The 25,831-nt window shown below is 41.8% G+C and overlaps 2 protein-coding genes across 19 annotated transcripts in view; both read right to left on the bottom strand.

Moving 5' to 3' along the window:
• The window catches only part of LOC118916337 (zinc finger protein 684-like), a 35,152-nt gene extending 31,248 nt beyond the window's left edge, over nt 1-3,904 (bottom strand). For 4 of the 9 annotated variants that reach the window (XR_008996978.1, XM_036893283.2, XM_036893281.2 and 1 more), the window contains exons 1-2: nt 3,790-3,904; nt 2,874-3,068 (exon numbers count right to left, since the gene is read on the bottom strand). Coding sequence is in view for 4 of the 9 variants with exons in the window: in XM_036893281.2 (XP_036749176.2) it covers nt 2,874-2,942 (69 nt within the window). In the remaining 5 variants the exon portion in view is untranslated. Of the gene's footprint in view, nt 1-2,873; nt 3,069-3,785 lie in introns of all 9 variants that reach the window. The other 5 variants (XR_008996977.1, XR_008996976.1, XM_036893282.2 and 2 more) reach the window with 5 other exon arrangements.
• A 12,557-nt stretch (nt 3,905-16,461) lies between these two features.
• ZNF684 (zinc finger protein 684) overlaps nt 16,462-25,831 on the bottom strand; it is a 41,452-nt gene continuing 32,082 nt past the window's right edge. For 9 of the 10 annotated variants that reach the window (XM_036893257.2, XM_057500077.1, XM_036893260.2 and 6 more), the window contains 4 exons: nt 22,596-22,722; nt 22,164-22,259; nt 18,111-18,197; nt 16,462-18,002 (listed from right to left, as the gene is read on the bottom strand). In XM_036893257.2, coding sequence (XP_036749152.2) covers nt 17,098-18,002; nt 18,111-18,197; nt 22,164-22,259; nt 22,596-22,722 — 1,215 coding nt within the window. In that variant the 3' untranslated portion in view covers nt 16,462-17,097. The remainder of the gene's footprint in view (nt 18,003-18,110; nt 18,198-22,163; nt 22,260-22,595; nt 22,723-25,831) is intronic. The other variant, XM_057500074.1, reaches the window with a different exon arrangement.

The following is a 25,831-nucleotide window of genomic DNA, read 5'->3' as shown; positions in this document are numbered from 1 at the left end:
CTTTCATTGGGTAGAGGGGGGTCGTCGGCTATGAGTGCCATCAGAAAGGGAGTACTGGGGGCTGTGGGAGTGGATATAGTTATGGAAACATGGAGGAGAGAAAGGATGTCCCGTCCTAGTAAGGGGATGGGACACTGGGGCATAACCAGGAAGGGAGAAAGGTATGGGATTGTCTTGGATTGTGCATAAAAGAGGGGGGTTTTTAATGGAAAAATCTGTTTACCTCCTACCCCGACTATAGCAGTAATGGCAGGCGTGGTAGGGCCCCGGTATTCTCGCAAGACTGAGAAGGTGGCTCCTGTATCTAGGAGGAAGGAGATGGGGCGACCATCTACTATTAAAGTAACCCTGGGCTCCCGTTTGGTGATGGAAATGGTCGGGCGAGAAGCCCCTGAGCCCTGTCAATCTTCTTCTGCCAGCCCCTCTACGGCGGGCTTAGGATGGGGTTGTTCATCCAGCCTCCCCTTCGGGTGGTTGGGCAATCAGACCCCCCAGTAGCCCTTTTAGTGGGGTGGTAGATCTGGGGGAGGGGCACGCCCTTGACCAATGTCCCTCTTTTCCGCACTTGAAACAAGCTCCTGGGGGGGGTTGTTTGTAGAGGGGTGCCCAGGTTGTGGTTTTTTCAGCTGGGCCAACATTTGGAAATTGGCCTGATCAGCCTTTTGTTTATGGCGTTCTTTCTCCTCCTCCTGGTTATGGAAGACTTTAAAGGCCACTGTTAGGATCTCAGTCTGTGGGGTAGCGGGGCCCTGTTCTAACTTTTTGAGTTTAACTTTAATGTCGGGGTAGCTTTGAGCCAGGAACTATGTCATAAGGACACGTCTTCCGTCAGGCGTTTCTGGGTCCAGGCTGGTAACTGTAATAGGGCTTGAGTGAGTCTGTCTAAGAACTTGGAGGGTGTCTCCTCCCTCCTTTGAATTATGTCTTGGAGTTTTTGAAAATTGACTACTTTACGAGCTGCCTTTTTCAGACCTGCTATTAAGCAGCAGGCGAAGATATCTCGAGAGCGGAGACTCACGGCGGTGTTATAATCCTAGTGTGGGTTCTTGTTTGGGGACAGCGGTGGGGCCAGGGGGGATAGGTGGGGTCAGTCCTGTGGATTTCGGTAGCGTGCTTTTGGGCGAAGTCCCAAACTCGTCTGCGCTCTTCAGGAAGGAGGGTATTGGCCAGGAGCATGAAAATGTCATGATGTGTGAGGCTGTATGACTGGAGGGTCCACTGAAACTCCCTGATATATGTCGTGGGATCAGTGGAAAAGGAACCTAGGCATTTCTCAAGTTGAGCTAAATCTCCTAAGGAGAAAGGGACATGAACGCGCACGATGCCTTTGGATCCTGCTACCTCCCGGAGGGGGGCGATAATTTTGGGAGGCCCTCGGGACCGAGTCTGAGGGGGACTGAAGGGTTCTGGCTCAGTCTGTGGGGGAGAAACAGGTGGTGGGGTCCAAGACGGAGGAGGCTCCTGGGACTTAGTTAGAGGGGGGCTGAAAGGCTCAGGCTTGATCTGCAGAGGGGGTGAGGTGGGGGAGGAGATGGTGGTGGAGGAAGGGAGAGGGGCTGTTGTAGGAGAGGAGGGGGAAGGGAGTGGACAGGAGGCTTCTGTGGGGGAGACAGCTTGCAGGCTAGGAGAACTTGGGGGAGGCGGGGAGGAGGAGGAGGTGGTGGCGGCGAGGGGGGCGGGAGGAGGAGGTGGAAAGCCTCGATATAGGGAATCTCCTTCCATTTTTTTCAGGTGCTGGCAGTAGTTAAAGAGATCGCTAGTGATGTTAGGACCAAGAGTTCCCCCTGCGGGCCATTGGTTGTGATTGTCTAGGGGGTATGTCGGCCAATCTTGGGAGCAGTATTTGCGGAGAAGTTTTGGTTTTATATCAGGCGTCAGGGAGAGGGTGGCTAGATGCTTGAGCAGGCACTCAAGAGGTGAACTTCCAGGGAGGGATGAGGAGGCTCCCATGGCTAAAGGACAGAGAAGGAGACAAACAGGGGAAGACGACCGGAGATCCTCGGACTGGGAGCAGAGCGCAAGGAGACAAAGGGCGTCCCCGATGATCCTTGGGGGTCTGCGGAAACTCGTATACGAGTCGGTTTCTTAGGAAGTGTGGGTCGTCACCCAGACTTCTCTAAGAAGGCAGAGTGCAGGAGTCACGAGGAACCTAGTACTAGGAGTTTTCGGCGGAAGGAATTTTCGGCGGAAGGAATGGAAGGAGGGTGGGGGGGAAGGGAGCATTCTCATCCGCAAAGGAGTCACCTCGTTTGTGGCTGTTGGAGGAGGGGCCTGAGGGTCCGCCGCAGCCGTGAAGGCCTAAGGCGGGGAGAGCTCCCTCCTCGTCCCCGAGCGTCAGGGCCTTGCCGGACGATCACAGTCAATGGTGCTGTGATAGCTCGGGGAAGAGCGGCCAACTCCGGGGGAAAACTTACCCAAAGGCCAGAGAGGAGTGGTGAGTGTGATGAGCCAGCGCCGGAAAAAGAGGATGAGGGCAAGCTGCTGCTGGTGTCGGGGAGAAGACGGGGCCCAGTTGGGGTGTCCCGTCTCCCGGGTTTCAGCACCAATGAAAGGAAAGGAGCGACACACAGCAGCAATTCACCGGAGAATTCCGCTTTATTAGGGAAAGGTGCTGGGTTATATAGGAAGGGGCATGGGGTGATTGTGGTGTCACTTCTACGGGCCTGGTGGCTATTGGCTAGGTGCTGGGATTGGGAGGGGGGTGAGGGGTGATTGGGCCTCAGGTGGCGCCGGCGGGAACTGAGGACCAGGAAGAGAAGCAGGAAGTTCGCCATCTTATGGGTGGGGGCCCTTCACCCTCTTCATCTGAGTTTCCTTTTCCTGTGCAGTCTGACCACATAAACCCACCCTCCCTGTTCTTCTGTCATTCTCACCTCTCCTGAAATATCTGGGGCAACACCTCCATGGACACTGTTCCGGATGGCGGTTACATGTGATGCCATGAATTGAGCCCTACTCTCACTAGACAGGAAAGAGAAGTGGATACCTGTCTCCCTTGCAATGGAGTAAAAAGGCACAGGTCAGGAGAGCCTTTGCACAGGATTAATCTCTTTCCCCTTTCCTTCTTCCTAGAAAAAAATGGTGTGGATGACGAGGGAGCAACACTTTTAACAGAACCTTCACGATGGGCCCCGACTGTGTAAACTCACTATCACCTGTGGCCCTAGGTTGGCCTTTTGTAGATTTTAATCAGGGCTGCTGGGAACTTCAACAAACAGAAATATATGCAAGAGGAACTCACAGGTTGAATTACAGTCTTCCTACAGACACATCAAGAGTCCTCTCAAAAACGATGATCACAAGCTGAAATTCACCTAGCATTCACTCCTCAGAAAGAATACGAACCAACTCTTTAGTCAGAGTTCTATGCTGCAAAAACTATTAAATTTCGGGTAAAACTGCTTTGAATTTGAATACCACCTCCTCCACTTACTAGCTGGGTGATCTGAAGCAGGTAATACCACACCGCTCTGTAAAACGATGGTTTCTTACATCACAGAGTAAATGTGAAAAATGTCACACGCATTTAAAAGTGCTTAACAGTGTCTGGCGTTGGATATACTGGTTCTCGTCCCACCGCTTTGAAGGGGTTTACTGCCAGCTGAGAGTCAAAAGGCTCCTGGATGAGGTGAGGTACAACTGAACGTACAGGCGTGGGGTCCCTACACACTTCCTACAACACGACCCGCTACACCCCAGCCAGCCCTGGGCTCCACACAAGGGCAGCGGGAGCCCTACCCTTACTCGGCTTTCTCTGAGCCGGTACCCCCGCGCATAGGGGTTACCTACAACTTTACTTCCTCCACATGAACCAACAAGCCAGTCTTTGCTCTTCAACTACACCTCAAGCCCTTCAGAGTCACAGGCCACTTAGGGGTGAGGAACACGGAGGGAGCCGTAATACTTCCTGATCGGTTACTGCGCATGTACGGAAGTAGCGATCTACCCAGATATCCCAGGGTCCTCGGGGAACTCCATCTGAGACTACAATTCCCGTAAGGCTCTCGGAGTTTCTCTCCGGAAGGCCTCTGGGGTTTCCTCTTTAGTCTCCTGGAGATTTCTAGTGTGATGTGGCTTGATCTTCAGGGAGTGCTTTGGTCCTATTCAAGGAAAACGTGTACGTAATTTTTACTTATTAATGTAGACATAGCTATTAGGCTGGAGAAAGGAGAAACAAGGACATGCAAACAGAACAGAGAGATGCCATAGGGGGAGAACAGACCAGACCCCAAAGTCCGTGCCGTATATGGAAAGGAGACAGCTCTCCCTGAATTCCATCCTGATGTGCCAACTAAGAAGCAAATGTCAGCCTCCTCCCTCTTGGAAGGAAAAAAAGTTTCTAGTTGACTATTATGTCACCTTTAGCCAATCATACCTCTCAACACCCCTTAGGATAGCTTGCCCACTCCTCCCCCTCCTAATCCCTTATAAGCGCCCCACCTCCCTAACTGTGTGTGACTTCTCTGGCCTCTGACCATAAGGCTACAGAGCCTCACCCGGGGGTATTTAAATAAATTACCTGGCCCTTTGTTGCCTTTCTTTGCCTGCTTATTCCGGCTAGAATTTATCTTACAATATCTTACAATAAAACATATGCCATATAGATGTGGCAAATAGAAAGCAGTCAATATGGTTCTAAAATATATATTTTTTACATAAATTTTGTATTTAAAAGACTTATGTATTTTTTTAAAAGAATTATGTGTTTCAGTAACAGGAATTAAAATGTTCCTTAAATATAAATAATTAAAAATGTAAGCTATGTTAAGGTTATTTGAGACAGCCTAATTGTGATTATGTTCTAAAGTTTTATTATGGCAAAAGGCCAAGATCAAGTTTCAGGCAGGGAAAAGACTACATATAGGAAAAGAAAAAGCTCACAAATCATTGTTAGCTTGCTACAAAAAAGAAAATATATCTGACAGGCATCAGGGTGGGTAGACAACTAGCTTGTAGAAAAAGTCTTAATTGCATTAAACTCATTTAAAAATTGCTTATCAGGAATGATCATTTTTCTCCCAGAAGTCATGAATTATAATATACAAAAACAAACAAACAAACCTTTTTTGCCAAACCAGGTTTGGGACAATTTCTCTTTTACAGGTTTCTTCAAACTTTTCTCCCCTGCACTGCCAACTCCTGCCCTTAAAAAAAAATGTGTATTATCAGGCCTTATAATTCATTCAACAAAAAATATTTTGATTGGGCTTCTCTTATGTACTAGGCATTGAATTAGGTGTGTAGTAGTGAACAGACAAGAATACCTGTCCACGTGGAGCTAACAGTCTGTTTTATTATATCCTGATAAATGTTGTGGAGAAAAACAGCACAATGGGAGTGGATAGGAATTAGTGGAGGGTTGAAATTTTAAACAAGAGTAGTCAAGAAAGGCCTCACTTTGAAGGAGATATTTGAGCAAAGACCTGAAAGAGACCTGAGTGAAATGAAGTCACAAACTCATGCCAGATGAAAAACAGTTTTAAGTAGATGCAATGATGTTCTCAACCCCTTTCAGGTTCCAGAACTAGATTCCAATGTGTGTGTATGTGTTGGGGAGAGGCTTTTCCCACACACACAACACCAAACAATTCTTGAACACCAATAGGGTGTCCAAGAACTCAATTCTGATGCTCTCTGCCCATAGATAGCACCAGGTTCCCCAGGTTAAGGGCTCTGTCCTACAAGACTGCGCACCATCCCCTACTCCAGGCATGAATCACAAACCCCAGGCTATTATCTGTGCATCTGACCTACTGGTTACAGATTGGAGGTTCCAATGACCTCGTTAGGTTTGATTAATTTGCTAGAGTGCCTCACAACTCAGAAAACACTTAAATTTACCAGTTTAATAAAGGACGCTGTAATGGATACAAATTAACAGCCAGATGATACATACGGCAAGGTTTCAAATAAAGGAGCTTCCATCCTCATAGAACTTCGGGCCTGTCTCAGTGGCATTCTGGCTCCCCAAGCATACAAGCTCTCTTCAACAAAGAAGCAGGAGGCAAGGGAGCACAGTGTGGTAAGATCTTGTCAGGGGGGTTTGTGGGGGCTTCATTGTATAGTCATGATTGACCAAATTATTAGCCATTGACTGATTCAACCTTTAGCCCCTGTGGGTCCAAAAGTCTCTCATTAATAGGACAAGACACCCATTTCACCTTTAGGACTCTGCAATGTTTTCAGGATCTGTGGATGATGACCAAATATACCTGTGTTACTCCAGGGAGAAAATCTTGGGACAAAATACCTTTGAAACTGAAATCAGTCAAAGGCAGAAATAAAGTGGGAGAAACCCATTTATTGCTTACAAGCAGTCATCCTGCATCTCTCTCGACCTGGCTGCAGAAGAAGAGAGAGCTCCACCCAACCTCTCTGGTCCAGATAAGCCCTAGCTCACCCATGTAGTTACCTATTGATATGAAGATGGACTACTTCTCTCCACCCCTTGTAAACACCTACTGATATTGAGATGCAGTAAAGCCAGGACTGGAAATATTGCAATTTTAGCCACAGCCCACCCCTCCAGAAATCTTGCCTCACAATCTCCATGTTCCCCATCTTCCACAATGGCCCCTGTGTGAGAAAACTGTGGAGCATTGTAACCAGACTAATAACATAAAAATGATAATCCTCAAGCAGAGGATTCAGCTAGATTCAAAATCCTATGCAGATTAAGTCCATAGCTCACCCATTCCACAGGCAGGCAGTAGCTGAACAGGTAGGGAGTTCAGTGTACTCATCACACAGCAGCCACAGCCAGGGTGTGGGTCCAGACCACAGAGACTGAAGAAGAAAATAAACTTAAGGGCAATAAGATACATATTTTAATGACACCAGCATAGGCAAATCTTGTCCATCAGGTAGGATACGTGCAGAGTGGTCCTGTGATAGGACAGTGGCAGGAATGGGATCTTGTCCTGGTGTAGTGTACTAGATTTTCACCCCCTCCCTCTGGCAATTATAGATGGGTCAATATATAGGGCTATAGGAGGTACATGCACTGGCCAAAAAGATAAAACAAAACTTCCCTGTAAGATGCTCTTACGTCCCAGATGTTTTGGGTACACTACTGTGATCTTTGGGGGCCACACTGCTGTTACTCCAGGAATATACATGAGACCAGCTTCCAGGCCTTTTCTCCATGGTGCCAGAAGGGCCAGCCATCACTGGTCCATGTGTCAAATGTCCAGGGCCACATCAACAGCGACTCCAGGGTTTAACACAGTTGGGGCTGGCAGCAGGATGTTGCTCTGCTGGCCATATCCTGGCTCCAATAACTCCTCTTTGGTTTGCGCATATAGTTGTATAGGAGAGGCAGCAATGTGTGTCAGCACACCCACAGGGCTCAAGGCTCCTTTTCAGGGTTCTCATTCAAATGCTGTAGCACTGTCCATAAGCGAACTGACCAGCCCTGTAGACTACTGGTGTCCAACATCAGGCCAGATTTCAACAAACCATTGTACCTCTCTGTAATGCCTGCCCTGGTAAGGTTATGTGGTACACGAAACTTCCACTTTATTCCTAATTGCTGCACCCATCCTTGTAACACATGTCCAATAAAGTGGGTGCCTTGATCGCTCTCAATCACCTGCAGCTGGCCATAGACTACAAAGAGATGCTTCAGGTCCCTCTTGGTGGTTTGCTGATCTGCAATATCAAATCCCTAAGTTCAGGATTTCTGGGTAATGCACAGTAGTACAAATAAGAGGGTAATAAGTAGTAGTCTTTTCATCAAGTCCAGATGGCTTCTCTTGATCTGACTGAAGTAAACGCACAAGTTTTCTGCACCTCACATATCTTGATTTGGAACAGGGAAGAACAGACATAGAATGACCACAACATACACTTGCATTACGAAAGGTGAAAACTGGAGGGCACAGTAGGTCCATTTCAATTCTGAATACAAAACTTCTGTAGGGTGAGAAATTGTCTTTTAAGTCTTGTTGTCCTTCCTGGGAGTAGCTTCTGTTCATTATTGTTGTTCTTTGTTGTCCATTATTCTCTGTATACCTTGGTTCCCTCTCTGGGAGTTCTCCCTTTTCCATTATCCTCACCCCCATCTAAAAAGGGCTTTAGAGAATATGCCATCCTTGTGCAGCTTTCTTAGCCCACTTTCTTTTTTAGCTCCAGTGGCTGTTTTAGGTCTTGAATAGTTGCAGTTTCTTATAGTTCAGGTAGTCCAGTTGTCTCCAAGACTTCTTACATGTGATTCCACTCAGCCCCAGGTGTTTATAGCCACACTTTTTATATTTAAATTTACCTTTTTTTCTTGGCCTTAGGCCCGTCTCTTTCTCATCTTAATGCAAGTACTGAGGCAGGGCAGGGACATGGGACAAGCATCATGATTAACTTTTTCTGCCTATGAGGAAAATGCTGAGATATAAACAGTATAGTAAGAACAGGAGGGACTCCATCTTAAGACTAAGATTCCATTTTAAAAAACAGAGAGTTGAGAAGTAAGATTTCTAACATATTCTCTGGTAATCATACAATAACCCAACAGCCTACCTTAAGGCAGGGCAGGCAGTCTTAGCTGGTATGTCCCCACTGCTTGAGGGTAACCACTATCTTAGAGAAGAGCAGGATAAATGAATCCCTTGTGTTGGGTTTTTTAGCAGAATTAGCTGGAGGACTGATAACAGAGGAGAGGAGATATGGGATCTTGCCAGAGATAAGCATCTTGGACCACGTCAAGCCTACACCCAACAACCCCCCCCCCCCGCCCACCCTTTGCCCCATTCTTAAAAGCCTTAAAAGACAGAATTCCCAAACTTTAAGGGTGCCTCCTCTGAGAATGCCCTCACTTTCCTTTCTTTAAGTGCATAGTTTCAAATAAAGCTTTCTCACTGCTCAAATTACTGCGGTTTTTCTCTTTGCTATTTCATTTTATTTCCAAGTCTTCACTCTGTCTCTGCTACTCCTTAATAAGTAGGAAGGGACTGTCAAGAGCTCAGATTTGGGCCTGCATGTTTCCGTCGCCTGTGTAACCTGGACAAAACTGCCACTGTGCTATCTGCTCTTAGTAGCCTGCCTGAAAATCTCCTTTGGGAAGTTCTCAGAACATAATCTCACTCTGTCCTGCGTTCCGTGGCTCCCCCAAATCCTGGAGTGGTAGGGGCTAGTCCCCATGGATGCTGATCCAAGCAGACTCAGGATGCCAGGTGACCCTGGTTTCAGGATTTGGCAAGAGACTCTGCCCTAGGCTGAGAACTTTCCCTCTTTCCATCTGCATTCTCCTGTTCTCTGCTGCCTGCAAGGCAGCTGCCATTCCCTGATGCTCTCACTCTAATGAATTCCTTCTTTACCTACTCTTCTGACCTGCCTGAGAATTGTTTTTCATCCAGAGTCAAGAATGCTCCTCTGTTCAGGGAGAGCTTTCTCCTAGTGCTTCACCTAGTGTGCAGGGAGAGACCTCCCAGATGCAGCTGCCCTACAGAGATCAGCTCCACAAACCAGCTGAACCTTAGAGGAATGGATGAGGAGATTAAGGGAAACACAGAGAAAGATATAAAAAACTGGGATTAGGAGGTTCACTGGCCTCTGGTGACGAACAAGTGATGCAGTTTGTTTTCTGAGCACAACTTATATACACAGGCTCATAATGATGTCACTTCCAGACAGATCTCATATCTGGTGTTGTCATTTCCACTTCTGGTGATCTCACTTTTTACTTTGTTTAAAATGAAGGTGGTAGATATAATAGAGATTATAGAAAGTCTTCCCTTAAATATCCCATTTTTAACATAGCCTTTCCCTTAAGTTCTCAAAGTGAAAGATTAATTTCCCATTGTGTATTATTATGGGAAAAGTGGGATTATAACCAGAGTCTGGTTCTCAACCTGAGCTGAACATGGGCAGCAAAGCAGCCATAGGAGGAGGAGACCTCTCTCAGAGATGGTGAAGGTTCAGGCCTCTACAAGGTCAGGGGGGTGAGGTTCTGTGCCCCACCTCAGTTGGCCCCCAAGTTCTCTCCTGATGGCCCCTCTGCAACTTTGCCTGTCTTAAGTTGTTCCTCCCTTGAAGAATCTTACCCATCTCTGGCTGACCAGCCACCTTCTGGGGCCAATCAGGGTAATGTGAGGCATGTAAGTGAAAGAGCGATATTTTTTGAGAGTCAGTTCTTTGTTTCTTTGGTTGTTTATGTCTCTGTGGCCTTCATGTCCATCACCTGCATTGGGGTTTCCTCGCCAGCTGGCAGGGCCCTAACTTAGGTAATATAGTTTGGGGAACTCAGCCTATTTATTCTCTTTGGAGCAACAGGGTATGGAAGTTCCAGAAAGGGTCGTGTTTGGGAAGGAAGGAGAAAGATCACAGAACCAGCAAACAGGAAGAAAGGTGAAAAGATTGGAAAAACCTCAGAAAAACTTTAGAGGGCAAAATTTCAGAGGTCTGGGGGGCTAGGAGCTCTCCAACTTCTTTCTTTAATTGAAGTCGTAGGTGATGTTGGGTTTTGAGGGAGGCGGACTTCTGGGGTGGTCCTCATCCTCATCTCTGTCGCTGACCGCTGTATGATAATATTTGACCAACCGTGTGGGGAGCCAGCGAGGACCTATAGCAGAAATGACCGCTCCCCCAGATAAGCACTGCTGCTGGAGTCTAGTTCTTTATCAGTTTAGGAATAATAAATTATAAATGACAAGAGACTTAGAATTTACAGTGGTTAAAGATCTGAGAACTTACTATAAGACAGTTGATATAAGGATATTTGGATATATCTATAAAACATTTAATAATGTTTAGCATTATTCCTTTGACAGTGCTTTCCAGGTAATTATATATCAGATAAATAAGCCGAATTAGTCAAATATTTTCCCTAATGAGGAGACAAAATTCCTCTGACATGTTCCAGGGCCCTCTGGAAAATAAAAGAGTTAACTAGAGGTACAAGCACCTTTTAGAATTTGGTTTTGGAAAGTTGTCAAAGGAAAGTTTTTCAGGCACTTGTCTAAATAGAATTGTAGGTTATTATTAAATAATACTTATTATTTAACTAGAATTACAATAAAAAGGTTTAAAGGCAAATACAGAAGGTTACACAGTTGTTAACACTTAGCTTACAGTCCTTTTAATATTAAGATCTTATTTTCTTAAGCACTCAATAAACAGCTGTACTTAAGAACAAGGTTACCTTCTTTTACTCGCAATACAATGCATTTCTATTCCTTATACCTTCTCTTATCAAAACACACATTCTTTAGTATACAGAAATGTTTTCCTTTTATATTAAGTAGTTTTAATTAGAACTTAAAACCATTAAGTACCTTAACCTTCAGTTAACACTGAAAAATAGGCCATTGTAAACTGTTACACCAGCATTCCTCAAATTGATACATTTATGAACACATTTTATCATTTCTGGAAATGTGCCTTACAGCACAGTTTCTCACTGAGCACAAAATATATCCATATAACAGCAAAACTTTAAGAATTTAGGTTACCACAAAAATTCTCAGGCTGCTTGCAGATATACACACTGTTATACATTAACACACTATTATTATTAAGATGTTCATTTGCTACACTTGTTTACTTATTTTTAGCAACCCTGCTAGATTACTGACAAAACTTTTATCAAACATTAGACAAAGTCAAGCCTTTCTTTAAGCACCTTCTTGAAAGATTTAACAGATAACATTAACTTTAATGACTTTAAGCTTAGGCAGCTGATAACTATAAGGACATTCCGTTTCAGTAAAACTTAAACTAGTATTAACGCTTAATATCTTTTATTAGAATTTCTGGAAGTTTTAGAATGCCCAAGCACTTGTCTGTACAAATTAGTACTATCTGGAGGTAGAAAAATATTTTTCATTTACACATTTAGACATACAAACATATAGATTAAGATGTAATGACTACAGTCAACATAAAAGAATACATACACAGAAACCGATACAAAGATTTTTCAGCTACTAACATCCAAGTGCAAAATGACGTAATTATGGGCTGAGCTATTGTTTGTTTGCTAAAGAGTAAGTTAAGATGGAATCCATCCTGGCTTCTACTGTGTAGTTTATGGCTGGGCTCGTATGCTACATTAATTGCCCAGTTTGCAAATTACTAGAGAGAGTGAGGTAGACTTGCAAAGGGAGGGAGTAGGAGATAAGGAGAGGTTATTTTAGGCTTTCCAAGGTCAGCTAGCACTGACTCGGAGTCCCTAGATGGATCTGCGTCATCATTATCCTTCCCCCACCCCCTCACCCCCCCACTCCCCCACTCCGATGACCCAGATTCTTTTTGAAGGTATTGTTGTTTCTACTGGTTCAGTTCCGACTCATATTCAGGAAGCAAAGATTCATCACTCCCTGAGACTGGATTTTACAAGTGCCTCACAGCCAGTCACTGCCTGTTTTAAGTTGTTGAGCCACAGTGTTCCCTTCAAGAGGTTTACCTGGCAAATGGGAGGTTTCGGGGGAGGGGTCTAAACTTTCTTTCACTCAATTCCACAAAGCAAATGTTTCCACGGGAAAGTCCTGAGGCTCGCGGAGAGTGAAGTGCTGTTTAAGCTGCAGCTCCACTTCTTGCCAAGTCTGTACAAAAGAAAAAAAAGATTTTAACTGCTGGCTGCGCACATTACTGCTGCGGGCATGACGCATAGCTTTAAGTATATGTACAAAGATTTCTTGGTCTGTTGATGCAGACTGTCCATATTTATAGCCTTAAGCATATATGCAAAATTTTTATAGTCGACCCGACAGTCCTTTGACCCTTGCTATCTCAAGTTTTACTCCTGATTCTAATGCTTCCATACCATTCCCTGGACTTTATTAAGTCCATACCTTATTGATGTACGTCTGTTCTCCTACGGGGAGGCTCCTCACTGAAATTGCCGGCCGTCAGTGCGAGACCTGACCCTTCTCAGGTCCCCTTCCCTCCGTACTCAGGTCCTTGTTCGGGTGCCACCTGTGGAGACCAGCTCCACAAACCAGCTGAACCTGAGAGGAGTGGATGAGGAGATTAAGGGAAACACAGAAAGATATAAGACACGGAAACCAAAGCTGGGATCAGGAGGTTCACTGGCTGCTGGTGGTGGACAAGTGACGCAGTTTATTTTATGAGCACAACTTTATGCACAGGCTCATAATGATGTCACTTCAGGACAGATCGCCTATCTCGTGGTCACTTCCGCTTCCGGTGATCTCACTTCCGATGTTATCACTTCCTGGTGTCCAGATCCAGTAATGTTACCGTCACTTCCGGGGTGACATCACATCCGGCCCTCCACAGCGCCTGGGAACAGTACTTTGAGACTCCAGTTCTTCAAAGGGAGAAACACATCTTTAGTCTCCACCTCCTGACCTCCAGCTATTTTTTTCACGGAAAGTTGTCATGAGCATCATAATATTGATATTTTCTGAGAAATATTTAACTGTTGGAGTTTTAATACGTATGCCACCCATAACCTTGATTTGATCCTTACTGCAAGGAGTTTTATTCAGATTTGTTTCCCTCAAACTCTCTCATTTTATTCTCAGTAGGGAATGAAAAACAGTGAGTCCAGCAGCTCCCGGCAGTGTGCCCCTGGGTTGGGTCTCTGGCAGAGTGCTTCAGGCTCCTGCAGTATTTGCACCTCCTGCTGTGCCTAGGTGCTGGTGTCATGGCCAGCAGCAGCCAGTGGCTAGCAGCTTACCCACTTCCCATGGCAGCTTTTTTACCATATTTTTGCAGTGAAACACCTCCGAATGAATAGCTTCCCCTAGCCCTGCAGAGGGTGGGTGTCCAGCAATGCCTGCAGGTGCAGCACCACACTTCTCTGCCATCCACTTCTCTGGCATCTCTGTCATTGCCGAGGTCGAAGTCCTCACCACCAGTCTGGAACTCAGCACCAGCTGGAAGACTGCTTTTCCTTTGGACACTCATTGATTGTCTGCTCAGTGGCTGCTCCACCCATTATTTCTATATTCCTTAGTTCTCTTTGTTTTAGCAGCCAATCCCTTGTTAATCCAATCTCCTTTTATAAAAATTGTTAAACTTTCCCTGTGTAGTTTCTGTCTGCTGGATGGACCTTGATACACATATTAAGTGAAAAAAATCCCTAAACAATCAAGCAAAATGCAGAAGAAATTATGCCGTATATTCTTTTGTATAACAAAAATAAAAAATAACATGTATACATGTGTGTGTCTATTTTGGCAAAAAAAAAAAACCTAAAATAAACCAGAAATGAATGAAAATTATTATCTATAGGATGGGGATAATGGGATATAATAAATATAGTTTTGACTGTTGAACCTTAGAGATATGTTTAAAAATAAATTAGAAGAGGAATTCAAATACCAATCCAATATTTATAGTGATTATTTTAATGTGTTAGAACAGGTACACTGATGGGAATTCATAAAGTAGGAGACAGGTACATTGATGGGAATTCATTATACAATTCTACTTTTGTGTGTGTTTAAAATTTTCCATTACCTGAAGTAAAAAATAAAAAGGAAAGAAGATATTCTGTGACACTTGTTAAAGATGTCAAGGCAGATTTTCTTCAGGACCATTGCAATAGATATAGGACCACTGCAGTGGAATTTGTGGGGGAGAAAGATTGGGCTCAACTCCAAATACAGCGTGCACAATGGGAATTAATAGCCAGGGAGTTGGGTGGGGGGGAGGTGTCAGTGATGGAAAATTACTAAGAGGAACTGTCAGTGGCAAAGAGTTCTAGTTAAATGGACCCAATAGGATTCTTGAAGACAGCCAGTGTGGTCAAACATTACCTTAAGAATGGTAGAGGGTGAAGGACCTCATCAGGTATCTAGGGTTGGGAGTTCTGGTTAAACTGACTTAGTGGGGTTCTTTGTCGGGAGCCTGTCTGAACAGCCAGCCTGATGACACAGTCCGGGCAGTTGGATGGATGGGACTGCACAGTGGCCTTCCCAGAGGAGTAACCCTGATATCCCTCTTGCTCAAAATGTCCCTCCTAATAAATTTGATTATTTAGGTTTCAATTCAAGTTTCCCCTTTAGGGAAGAGGCCATATCCAACTCTCCTTGAAAATTTCTGGTACTAGCCCCAAAGGAAGTTGGAAAAAAACACTACTGTCCTTGTGACTACCCTCCAATGATGGGAAAGTGAGATCCCATGAATACTGGACCCAAGTTTATGGGGAAAAAGATATGGAAAATTTACCTGGGTCGAAGTCCCTTCCCCTGCCCCTACATGGCCTCCAAATAGCATATTCGATGATTAATGGTGACAGGTGGGTACAGAGAACAAATGATATTCTTTGGCTAGCCCGCCAAAGAACAGCCTGGCAAACTATAGAAAAAATGGGAACAGGGCATTACCTAACTCCAGATCAGAAAAATCTCCATTGTAAGTCTTACTGAAAATTGGTCCAAGGCACAGTCCATAAAATTTGACCCTGCCTGCCAAAAGGTCATCATGTCCTTTTGGAGAGAGCCTCTTTCTTTCCTACTGGAGATGAAGAATGGGAGTATAGCTATGAAAGAATGAGGGCCCTACATAAAAACAATAGTGAACTTTAGTCATCTGTAAAGAAACCAAGAGTGGCACCTACCTAACCTTTGCAAGATTTTTTTACTGCAATAACTAGGAACAAAGCCAAGTGATTTAATCTCATTTTCCAAACTCATGTAACCATGCTATGTATCAAATAAATGATCAATGCCTGTACTTTACTTTATGTAATCAAAGAGTATATATACAAACTCTACTTTTCATTAAAGGCCAGGCTCAGCTTTTGCTAGTACCTGTGTCCTCATTCATTCAGTTAGCCACCGACACCATCCATCCTTCAGGGACTCCTGCACTCGCTGGAGCTGGACTCTGGCAGTTCTTGCTAAAACTAGATTTTACAAGTGCATAGAACAGAAGGCCTAGAAGGCTCAAGAGCCTGACTAGTTTGGTCAAGGGAAGATTCTTTGTCAGTAGACAAGATTTAGATTAAGTTCTAGTGTGCTTGTTCAAAAAAGCAGTATCACTCATTTATGAAAATTACTCAACATCATTCTTCAAAACATGGCTATTGAAAGAAAAGCTACGCAATAGTTGTAACTGAGCTTAAACTTCTTAATTTAGGTTCAAACTTCGTCATCACTCAAGAAAAGGTATAAAGTTTTTTTTTTAACATTATCAAGGAATATTGTGGATAGCAATTAAAAACAGCTTAAATAATGGTTGGTTTATCCTTTTGAATATGTGGAAATTACAAAATGTCATATTCCAAAGTGAAGTTGCCAAGACACTTGCTCTTTCCAACTTGACTAATGCTGCTTACGCTGTTACATTAAAAAAAAAAAAAAATCCAGGCACCCCTAGGAGTTAACCCTGAATCTATTTCCTACAAGAAAACAAAGACCCAAAAGCTCACTCCCTGAATGTTGCAAAGTATCATGACACCCTAATTTATTAAAATCAAATGCAGATAACCCAGTGAAATTATTACTTGAGCTATGCTTACATCTTATGTAGATATAGCAAAGAAAAAGAACAAGAATATTTGAAGTGCAAATCTTTTATTCTTACATACTTATTTACTTTTCTTCAACTGAATACTTAAGGTAATATAGAATACAACTGCTTTTCCCCCCTTGGTATTTTTCTTTATTTCTTGTTTTGGTATTTAGAAACATAGGAAAACATCTTTATGACAACTTTTATAATTAAAGAGGAGACTGAGAGTCAGTCACACTGACATACCCAATAAAAGTGCCAGCAAATGAATAAAAATATTACTGAAATTCACACTACATATTAAATCACTTTTTCACTTGCATGTTGTTAGAACTGGAAGAAAAAATATTTACTACAGAAACCCCTTAATGGATATAATTTAATATAGACATTTTATACTCATATTTGCATAATTGTACAATGTTATAAAAATAAATCAGATGGTAAAGTTTTTACTGATTCCTTAATTTATGCTTATGTTCCAAGCTCCAGGCTCTATTATTTATAAATCAATGTTTTCTGTGATCTTTTCTATAAAAATTTTATTATTACTTACAGAACATGATTGGCATTATTTTTTTGAGAATCTACTCTTCCAAACTCATTTAACTTGGTGGATTCCTATGAATTCTCTACTTGATAAGATTTATCTAATATTTGAGGCTTTTCATAAAGTGAATATTATATATGAATTTTCTGATGTACAATAAGATGTGACTTCTGAGAAAAAGCTTTTCCACATTTGTTACATTCGTAGGGCTTTTCTCCTGTATGAGTTATCTGATGTCTTAAAAGATGAGACTTCTTGATGAAGGCTTTGCCACATTCAATACATACATATGGTTTCTCTCCTGTATGAATTCTTTGATGTGTAACAAGCACAGATGTGTTGCTAAAGGCTTTGTCACATACAATACATCCATAGGGTTTCTCTCCTGTATGAAATCTACAATGTTTATAAAGGGATGAACTATACCTGAAGGTTTTCCCACATTCCTTACATTCAAATGAGTTCTCAAGTGTATGAGATTTCACATGTTGAGTAAAGGAGGAATTCCAAGTGAATGATTTCCCACACTGACTGCATTCGTAAGGTTTCTCTCCAGTGTGAAGTCTCTGGTGGACCACCAGTTGTTCTTTACGCTTAAACGCTTTCCCACAATCACTGCACACAAATGGTCTCTCTCTATTATGAATTTTCTGAAGAGTTGCAAGGTATGCCTTCCTGCTATAGGCTTTCTCAGAGTCATTGAACTCAAAGGGTTTTTTTCTTGTATGATTTTTTTCATGTCTAATGAAATGAAACTTCTGTTTGAAGGCTTGCCCACAATCATTGCATTCATAAGTGTTTTCTCCAGTATAACATCTATTATAATTAAGTAAGTCTAAAATAGATTGCAAGCTCTTTCCATATGATTTCCCTTTACATGATTTTTTTCTTGTAGGACGAAGACTTGTGCTCGTATCATAGCCTTGAAGTCTCTCCATAGTCTGAATTTTATTGAACATAAACAAAACTGAATTCAAAAAATTGTCTTTCCTTTCCTGGTGCTTCTCTGATTCATCAACAAATGGGCAGTCAGCTCCTAAAAAGGAGTATAATAAAACATTCCTAGTTAATTTTTTCCAACAGTTGTAGAAACTTAGATGATTTCAAATCTAGTCTCTCATTCTGAAACAGATCTTTTACTTGCCTTGCTCCTGAGCTTTGAGAAGAAAACTGACAAAGAGGAAATGGGAGCAGGTGAATGACAATGAGAACAGATGGCTTAACTTATGACCTGTGGAAAGACAGTAAATTAGACAAAAGATACAGTGAATAGAGTACAAAGGAAGTAAAAAAGGTTCAACAGAGGTGCACAGTTAGCTCATAGAATGAAAAGAGTCCATTGTGGAGATCTGATTAATGGATAGGGTAATGCAGGGAACAAGAGACAAGGGATTTAAAGGAAAATGTCAGATGAGAAACTAGGTTTGGAGGTGATCAGAATCAGAGTCCTCACTACCTAATTCCTAGATTACCCTAGTAGGATAGTTCTATATGTTCTTCATTCACATCTTTTTTCCTCTTAATCACCTGGTGCAACGTCAGTTCCCTTAAGGAACATTCTTGTAACTCCAGTCCACTAATCTCAACCAAACACCACTGAGACACATCTGTAGACAGGGTTCCAAATCTCTACAGCTGGGATTCATCCTTACATGTACTTGTAGAAAAGCCCAGGAACACAAATGTCCAGCAGGTCATTCAAAGGTATGTTATCCTTAGCCTTGGAGCTATCATTTTTATTATGGTTGGGTTTCTATATATGACATTTGTCAAAACTGTATTTGACAAGTACTGTTTTTGCATCCTCTATAAACCTTACCTAACAAAGTAGTCCTCAGAAAGCTGTTTTGTTTCTGAAGTCACAATTTTTCATTCCCATCCTCAAAATCCTATAAATCCCAAATCCACTGCCCCATTTTTTTAAAACTTAGAGAGATAGGGTTATATTCCCCACTCCTAGTTTCCTTCCATATGGAATGTCAGTACAATAGCCCTAGCCTCTTGCCCCATGACTTACCCTTCTCTGTGGAGCTGACTGAGTATAGACTCAAGCCATTAGTACACATTTCTTTATAGACTGGTTCTTAGTATGGGGGTTTGGTTTCTTTCCTCTCTACTTCAAACAGTGGGAAGTAGTACCTTGTGTTACCTCAACCAACAAAAACCAACTGGAAAATCCAGGGCAGTCAGCCTAGTGAAAAAAACTACACAATACAATGAATTTACTCATGGTATCTAAACATGCATTCCTCTACAAACACCTTCTGTTGCAAGGATTCTAGACTCTACGTAACTACAATCTTTTGCTCATGTTCCTTTCCCACCATAACTTACCCTTCCTCACCCCCTCATCCTCTCTAATACTTGGCTATTCTTTAGGATAGAGCCATTGTTCCATGAGCTGAAAATATGACTTCTCCAATCTTTGTATACTTCAAACATTAAGCTTCATTTTCTCGAACTTCTAAGATACTGTTGCTGCCTAAACAATTAATTTTGACAATTAACTAAACAAAACTTCAATGTTATTGGGCATTGAACAAATCTTCCACACTAATCAAATTTTAAAATATTTTATAAGGCTATGCTTTGCCTTTCTGAGAACAATTTATACACCTGGAAAATGGTAATGGATTTTTTTTGCTTTCTTTGAATTGCTCTCAGAAAGCATTAAAAAGTCTTGTTGAATGAAAGAGTAAAAGACATCCCCACAGTGCCTGACTTTACAACAGTGAATTAATAAAATGTTCATTAAATGCTTATTATATACTCAGTAAATGAATAAATGATACAGGACTCTCATCAGGGCATTATGAGAAAACATGCCTCAAAAGTCACAGGCTTAAAGAAAAAAAATCTCAGAACAGTTGACTTTTGAACAACACGGGTCTACACTTCTATGCACGTTTTTTTCAATAAAAGTGTTGGAAAATTTTTTGGATATCTGTAACAATTTGAAAAACATTTTCTTTTCTCTAGCTTATTTTATTGTAAGAATATAGTACTCAATACATGTAACAGAAAATATATGTTAATTGACATTTATATTATCAGTGAGGGTTCCAGTGAACAGTAGGCTATTAATAGTTAAATTCTGGGGGAGTCAAAAGTTATATACAGACTTTCAACTGTGCAGGAGGGTTGGCACCATAATCCCCGTGTTGTCCAAGGATAACCATATATGTCAAGTTTTTATGATAAATCCATAACAGAGTTTGGGATGGGAGTTCAAAGAAAATAGAGATTAATCTAGGCTGGAGTCATGAAAGAACAGAAAACTGAATTTAGACTTAATAGGAAGCTGGTTTTAGTTAGGTATAGCACACCAGAATCAAAAGGATTGATTGATACAGGGAAGAAAATTCTGTGTAGAGGATGCTAAAAATGCCAATTGCCATGGAATAGGGAAAAAGACCACTCTGCATAAACAAAATGAGATCACACTAAAGAGGGCCTTAAAAGTCATTTAATCATAATATAGGTTATAAAGGAATAACTTGCATTTATTTGTCATGAGAGTGACAGGAAAAGTGAAAAATTTGGATTAATATTGTAATAACATCTAAGATAAACCAGAAAATAGAATGGAATTGGCAATATAGGAACATAAACAGCCTAGACACCATATCAGGGGTTAAAATTCATTTGGTTTATATCATCAGAAATTGGGGTTACTGATGATCTAAAATACACTTAGTTGGTGTCTTAATTATTTGAAACTTCTTTTATGGGCTCTATGAAAAGGGAAAATTTTATCCTCAATCAGTCTTAGATAAACTAATAGTTGAAATCATAGGTAATCAGTCACAATATACTTAAGGAGAAACTCTTGAGAAAAAAACAAACAAATAAATTGCTTACCACAGTGACTTTGAGACTGCAAAGTGGCAAGTCAAGACATTATTCTTTATTGTAATGTGAAGATTAAGGTGAAAGTTGAATACTAACATTTGTTACTATGAAAAAATAAGATAAGGCCAGATAGAGTAAAATTACATGAATAGAAAGCTTGTGAGTCAAAGATGCTAGAGACAGCACAAAATAAATAACTAGCCTTTAAAAGTTTCTGAGGGAATTACTGTGAGGAGATGTTCAGAAGATGGAAGAGAAGGCAAGAAGCAAAAGGAGAATAAGCAGTAAAAAATGTTGAGGGTGATTAGCAAGGAACCAACACAAAGTTGAAGAAGTTTCCAAAAGATGTCAATATCACCAAGTAAAGCAGAATATGCACTGGAAGGTAGATATCCCAAGTCAGCAGTGAGACTAAAGATGAGCAAAGTGGATGGGACACACTGATGGGGTATATGTTGCAAGAAATGGAATGAGCTTTTTTAAAAAGGAAAATGGTTAGAAAGAACATAATGTTACTAAAAGTTTCAATAAAAACAACATACTGAACACTGACTTTCTATTAGTTATTTGAAGGGTTTTGCATGTATATATAATCTTTACATGAAACCTAACAACCACAGGCATCTCCAACCATAAGAAGACATAACTACTGAGCTGTCAGTCAGTGCTTGTTACCACGGATCACCCCACCTAAAATCTCTCGCAAATCACATAAAAAGAAGCCCTCCATGAACACTTGGAGGCCTGTTAGACATTAGGTCAGGGCCTGCTCCGAAAGCATAATAAATCTGCTCGATCGCTTGCTTGCTTGATTTTGGATTCGCTTTGTCCAGCTTCCCTGAGATACCGAACCTAACTAGTCCCAACATATTTGGGAATTATTATCCCTATTTCATAAATAAAGTTGTACCACAAAATAATTAAGTTAGACAGTGATTGGTGAAGACTTCAAATCCACACAATTTGACTACATCATAAGAACTAGATGTATGAAAACATCTGTGATCTTGGTGAGGAGGGAAGAAGAATGAGGATTTCAGGAATTAAGAGAACACAGCGAGGTCCCAGCTGAAACAGGCAGCACAAGGCACCAGAGTAGAGAGGAGAGAGACATCCCTTCACACAAGAGCTGAGCAAAGAGAAAGAGCAGCTACTGGGGAAAGTGAAGGCACCACTTGGGGAGCTGATGATGTTATATCGAGTGGACCCAGGCACTTCTAAAGGTGTGTGTGTGTGGCTCTTAAGAGGTGCTTCCTGAAAAGTATTTCAAAGGTGCCTGTCCCTCAATGATCAATGGGAATCTCAGTTCCAAAGACTCCCGCTGACCTGGTTTTCTCTCACTCACCTGGATGGCACCAATGTGGGTTCACTCCCTCTACCATCCATGGTTCTTGTTCTTGCTCCACCTTGAAGACCACTTTTGCTTCAGTAGCTGGGTCCCCTGTTCATGGGAAACAACACAAAACTGGGGACAGACTGCTAGGGACATACATCTACCTCACAATTCAGGTCTGTCTCCTTGAGTCTCAGGGCCTGGAAGGGATGACAAATGGGCTTTAGAAACAGAAGGATGACCCTTCTCCTCCATTTGGGAGGTAGAACTATAAACACACTATCTGATTTCCAAAGGGGATTAGGGATCTTTGACCACCAATATTCAGGGCCAAACTTATTAATGCTTTCAGAATATTCACAGCTTTCACAAGTCTCAACGGAAGGGCACTCACTACCAGCACATGCTGAGTTATCCTGAAGAGTTACCACTCCCGGTCCTTACCCACTGAGATGAGGTTTCTAATGTTGTCCAACATCACATTCCAGTACAAGGTTCTCTGATCACAGTCAAGCAGCTGCCACTCCTCTGGGGTGAAGTCCACAGCCACATCCTGGAATGTCACTGATCCCTGCAAGAGCATACTCATCTTCAACTGAAATGTGCATAATTTGGGGAGTTGCAAGAGAATCATGGCAGTCTCTTATGATCATATCATATTCATTGTTGAGTATTCAGAACATTATTTATACTAACAACTCTACATTTAATTCAAAAATATACTTGGTGATAGAAACAAAAATCTTTTAATAAAATACTCAACTAGCACCAGGACAATTCAATGGGGGAAAGAATAGTTTTTTTAACAAATGATGTTCAGACAACTGGATATCCACATGCAAAAGAGTAAGTTGGACTCACCTTCACTCCCTCCCTAACATCTCACATCTTATACAAAAATGAACTGAAAATGAATGAGAAATCTAAATATAAGTTAAAATGATAAAATTTTTAGAAGGAAATATAGTAGTAAATCAATGTGACCTTGGATTAGGCAATGGTTTCTTAGATCTATGACAGAAAAAGTGTAAGTGTCAAAAGAAAAACTAGGTATGTTGTAATTCATCAAAATTTAAAAATTCTGTGCTTCACAAAACATCAAGAGAGTAAAAAGACAGTCTACAGAATGGGAGGAAATGTTCTCAAATCATGTATCTGATAAGAGATTTGTATCTAGAATATAAAAAGAACTATTACAACAAAACAATAAAAAAACAACGCAATTTAAAAATGGACAAAGGATTTGAAGAAACATTTCTCCAAAGACTTACATGGTCCATAAGCACATGAAAAGACGTTCATTATCATTCATTATTAGTAAAATGCAAATCCAAACCACAATGAGATACCACTTCATCATACCCACTAGCATTGCTAAAATCAAAGACAGACAATGACAAGTGTTGACAAGGATGTGGAGAAACTGGAACTCTTATACATTGTTGGTGGATTGTAAAATGGTGTAAACTATGGGGAACAGTTCAGTAGGTTCCCGAAATATTAAACAGAATTACCCTATACCCCATCAATTCCTCCTAGGTATATACCCAAGACAACTGAAAACATGTCCACACAAAAATGATCACACAAACTTCAAAGAAGAATTATTCATAATAGCTAAAAATGGCAACAATGGGGATATTCATCAACTGATGGATGGATAAACACAATGAGGTATACCCATATAATGCAATATAAAGAAATCTACAACATGGATGAACCTTGAAAATATTGTGTTGGATGAAAGAGGCCAGTTATAAAAGATCATACATTGTATAGTTTGATGTGTATGCAATGTTCAGAGTAGGCAAATCCATAGAAACAGAAAACAAATTAGGCCGGGAAAAGAGAGGAATGGGGAGTGACTGCTAATAGTTATGGGGTTTCTTTTGAGGATAATGAAAATACTCTGAAATTAGACAATGGTGATGGTTTCACAATTCTATGAATATACTAAAAACCACTGAATTGTATATACTTTAAATAGTCAATTTGTAGTATGTGAATTATATATCAATAAAATTATTTTAAAATATTGTTTATATGTTCTTCATTCACTCAAAATATTTAGTGAGGACATATCAGATATTGTACTAGTGATACAAAAAAGAATAAAATATACTTTCCTCAGAGATTCTTACCAACTGTTAGACAAGACTAAGTAAACATGTAAGTAAAATGTTAGCAGGGCTATAAGGTTAACGTGCCAGGCTCATATAAACATAATAAAATAGGAGGAGATATATTTTCACACGATAAAATATAACTTACCAACCATAAAGCCAAAATCATGCTTAATTAACTTAAACTGAAATTAAAAAGACATAGCTACATGTCAATCACAAAGAGAGAGTTAATATCATATAGAGCAGGAGTCATCAAACTACAACCCATGGGCAAGATTTCTGATTTTATAAATAAAATTTTACTGGAACATAGTTACAGCCATTCATTTACTTCAGCTACGAGAGCAGGAATGAATAGTTGCCACAAAGGCTATAGTCTTTCAAGCCTAAAATATTTATTATCTGGTGCTTTAAAAAGTTAAGTGACTAGATATGGTTTATCCCAGGAATGCAGATAGTTCAATATTGGAAAACATACTAGAAATTCTCTAAACTGCTCTATTAAAGAAGACAAAATATATTTTATTGACCAGTATAAAATAAAGGATATAGGAAAAAAGTTCCCAATTTATGAAAACAATCTTCATCAGTTAAAAATCCTTAACTTGGGAGGAGGAGCTGAGATGGCGGTGTGAGTACCTCCTCCCAAAACCATATATATTTTTATACAACAAATATAACTATTCCTAAAAGAGCGAACAGTGGATATAGTACAACAGCCAGGCTACATCCACATCTGTGAGAACTCAGCATCTCACGAAAGGGGTAAGATACAAGCTGCAACCCGGCAGGACCCAAGCGCTCCCTCCACCCCAGCTCCCTGGTGGGAGGAAAGCAGTCGGATCAGGACTGCTAAACAACCAGCTCTAGTAATCCACACCAGGAGCACAGACACACAGTGCACGGTGTGCTGGATAATATTACAGAAATGGAAAAGCAAAATCTGTGAGCAGGACCCAAAACCGGCTCCCCTGGGACAAAAGAACAGCAAGTGCTTTTTGAAAGTCTTAAAGGGACAGGGACCTCACAGCTGGATGGAATCGTCCCGGCACACTCAGCCCAGCAGCTGGGAATCCTGGGGAACTCCAGATGCCCTAACCCTGTGGGCAGCAGCACAACTCTGAAGCCCTGCACGGTGATAAGCAGCCTGCCAGTTGTTCCCCCAGCTGGCACAACCCCTGACACAGCAGCCCAGTTGCCTGAGAGCGGTGCCCACGCACAAGCCGTCAGCGGAGTGGCCCAGGAGCGGCCATATGAGCCCGCGGCAGCGGCAGCGGCTGCGGCAGAGCGGCCTGGTAGCAGCCGCGCAAGCCAGCAGTGGCAGCTGAGCGGCCGCATGAGCCTGCAGCAGTGGAGGAGACGCCCGGGAGCTGCGCCCACAGCAGCCGCCCAGAATCTCCTCTCAGCGCACAGCCACCCAGCACAGGCAGAAGAAACCAGGGCAAGGCATGAAGGGGTGTCGCTCTTGCAGAAGACCACACCCGGTGCGCCTGCCACTCCCCGCAGGGTTCTGGGCTACCCTGACGGCAACTACACCTATTAGGGGATTAATCT

This window comes from Manis pentadactyla, chromosome 4 (genome assembly GCF_030020395.1).
Source record: "Manis pentadactyla isolate mManPen7 chromosome 4, mManPen7.hap1, whole genome shotgun sequence".
NCBI lineage: Eukaryota > Metazoa > Chordata > Mammalia > Pholidota > Manidae > Manis > Manis pentadactyla.
This window is presented reverse-complemented; position numbering and strand designations above follow the sequence as displayed.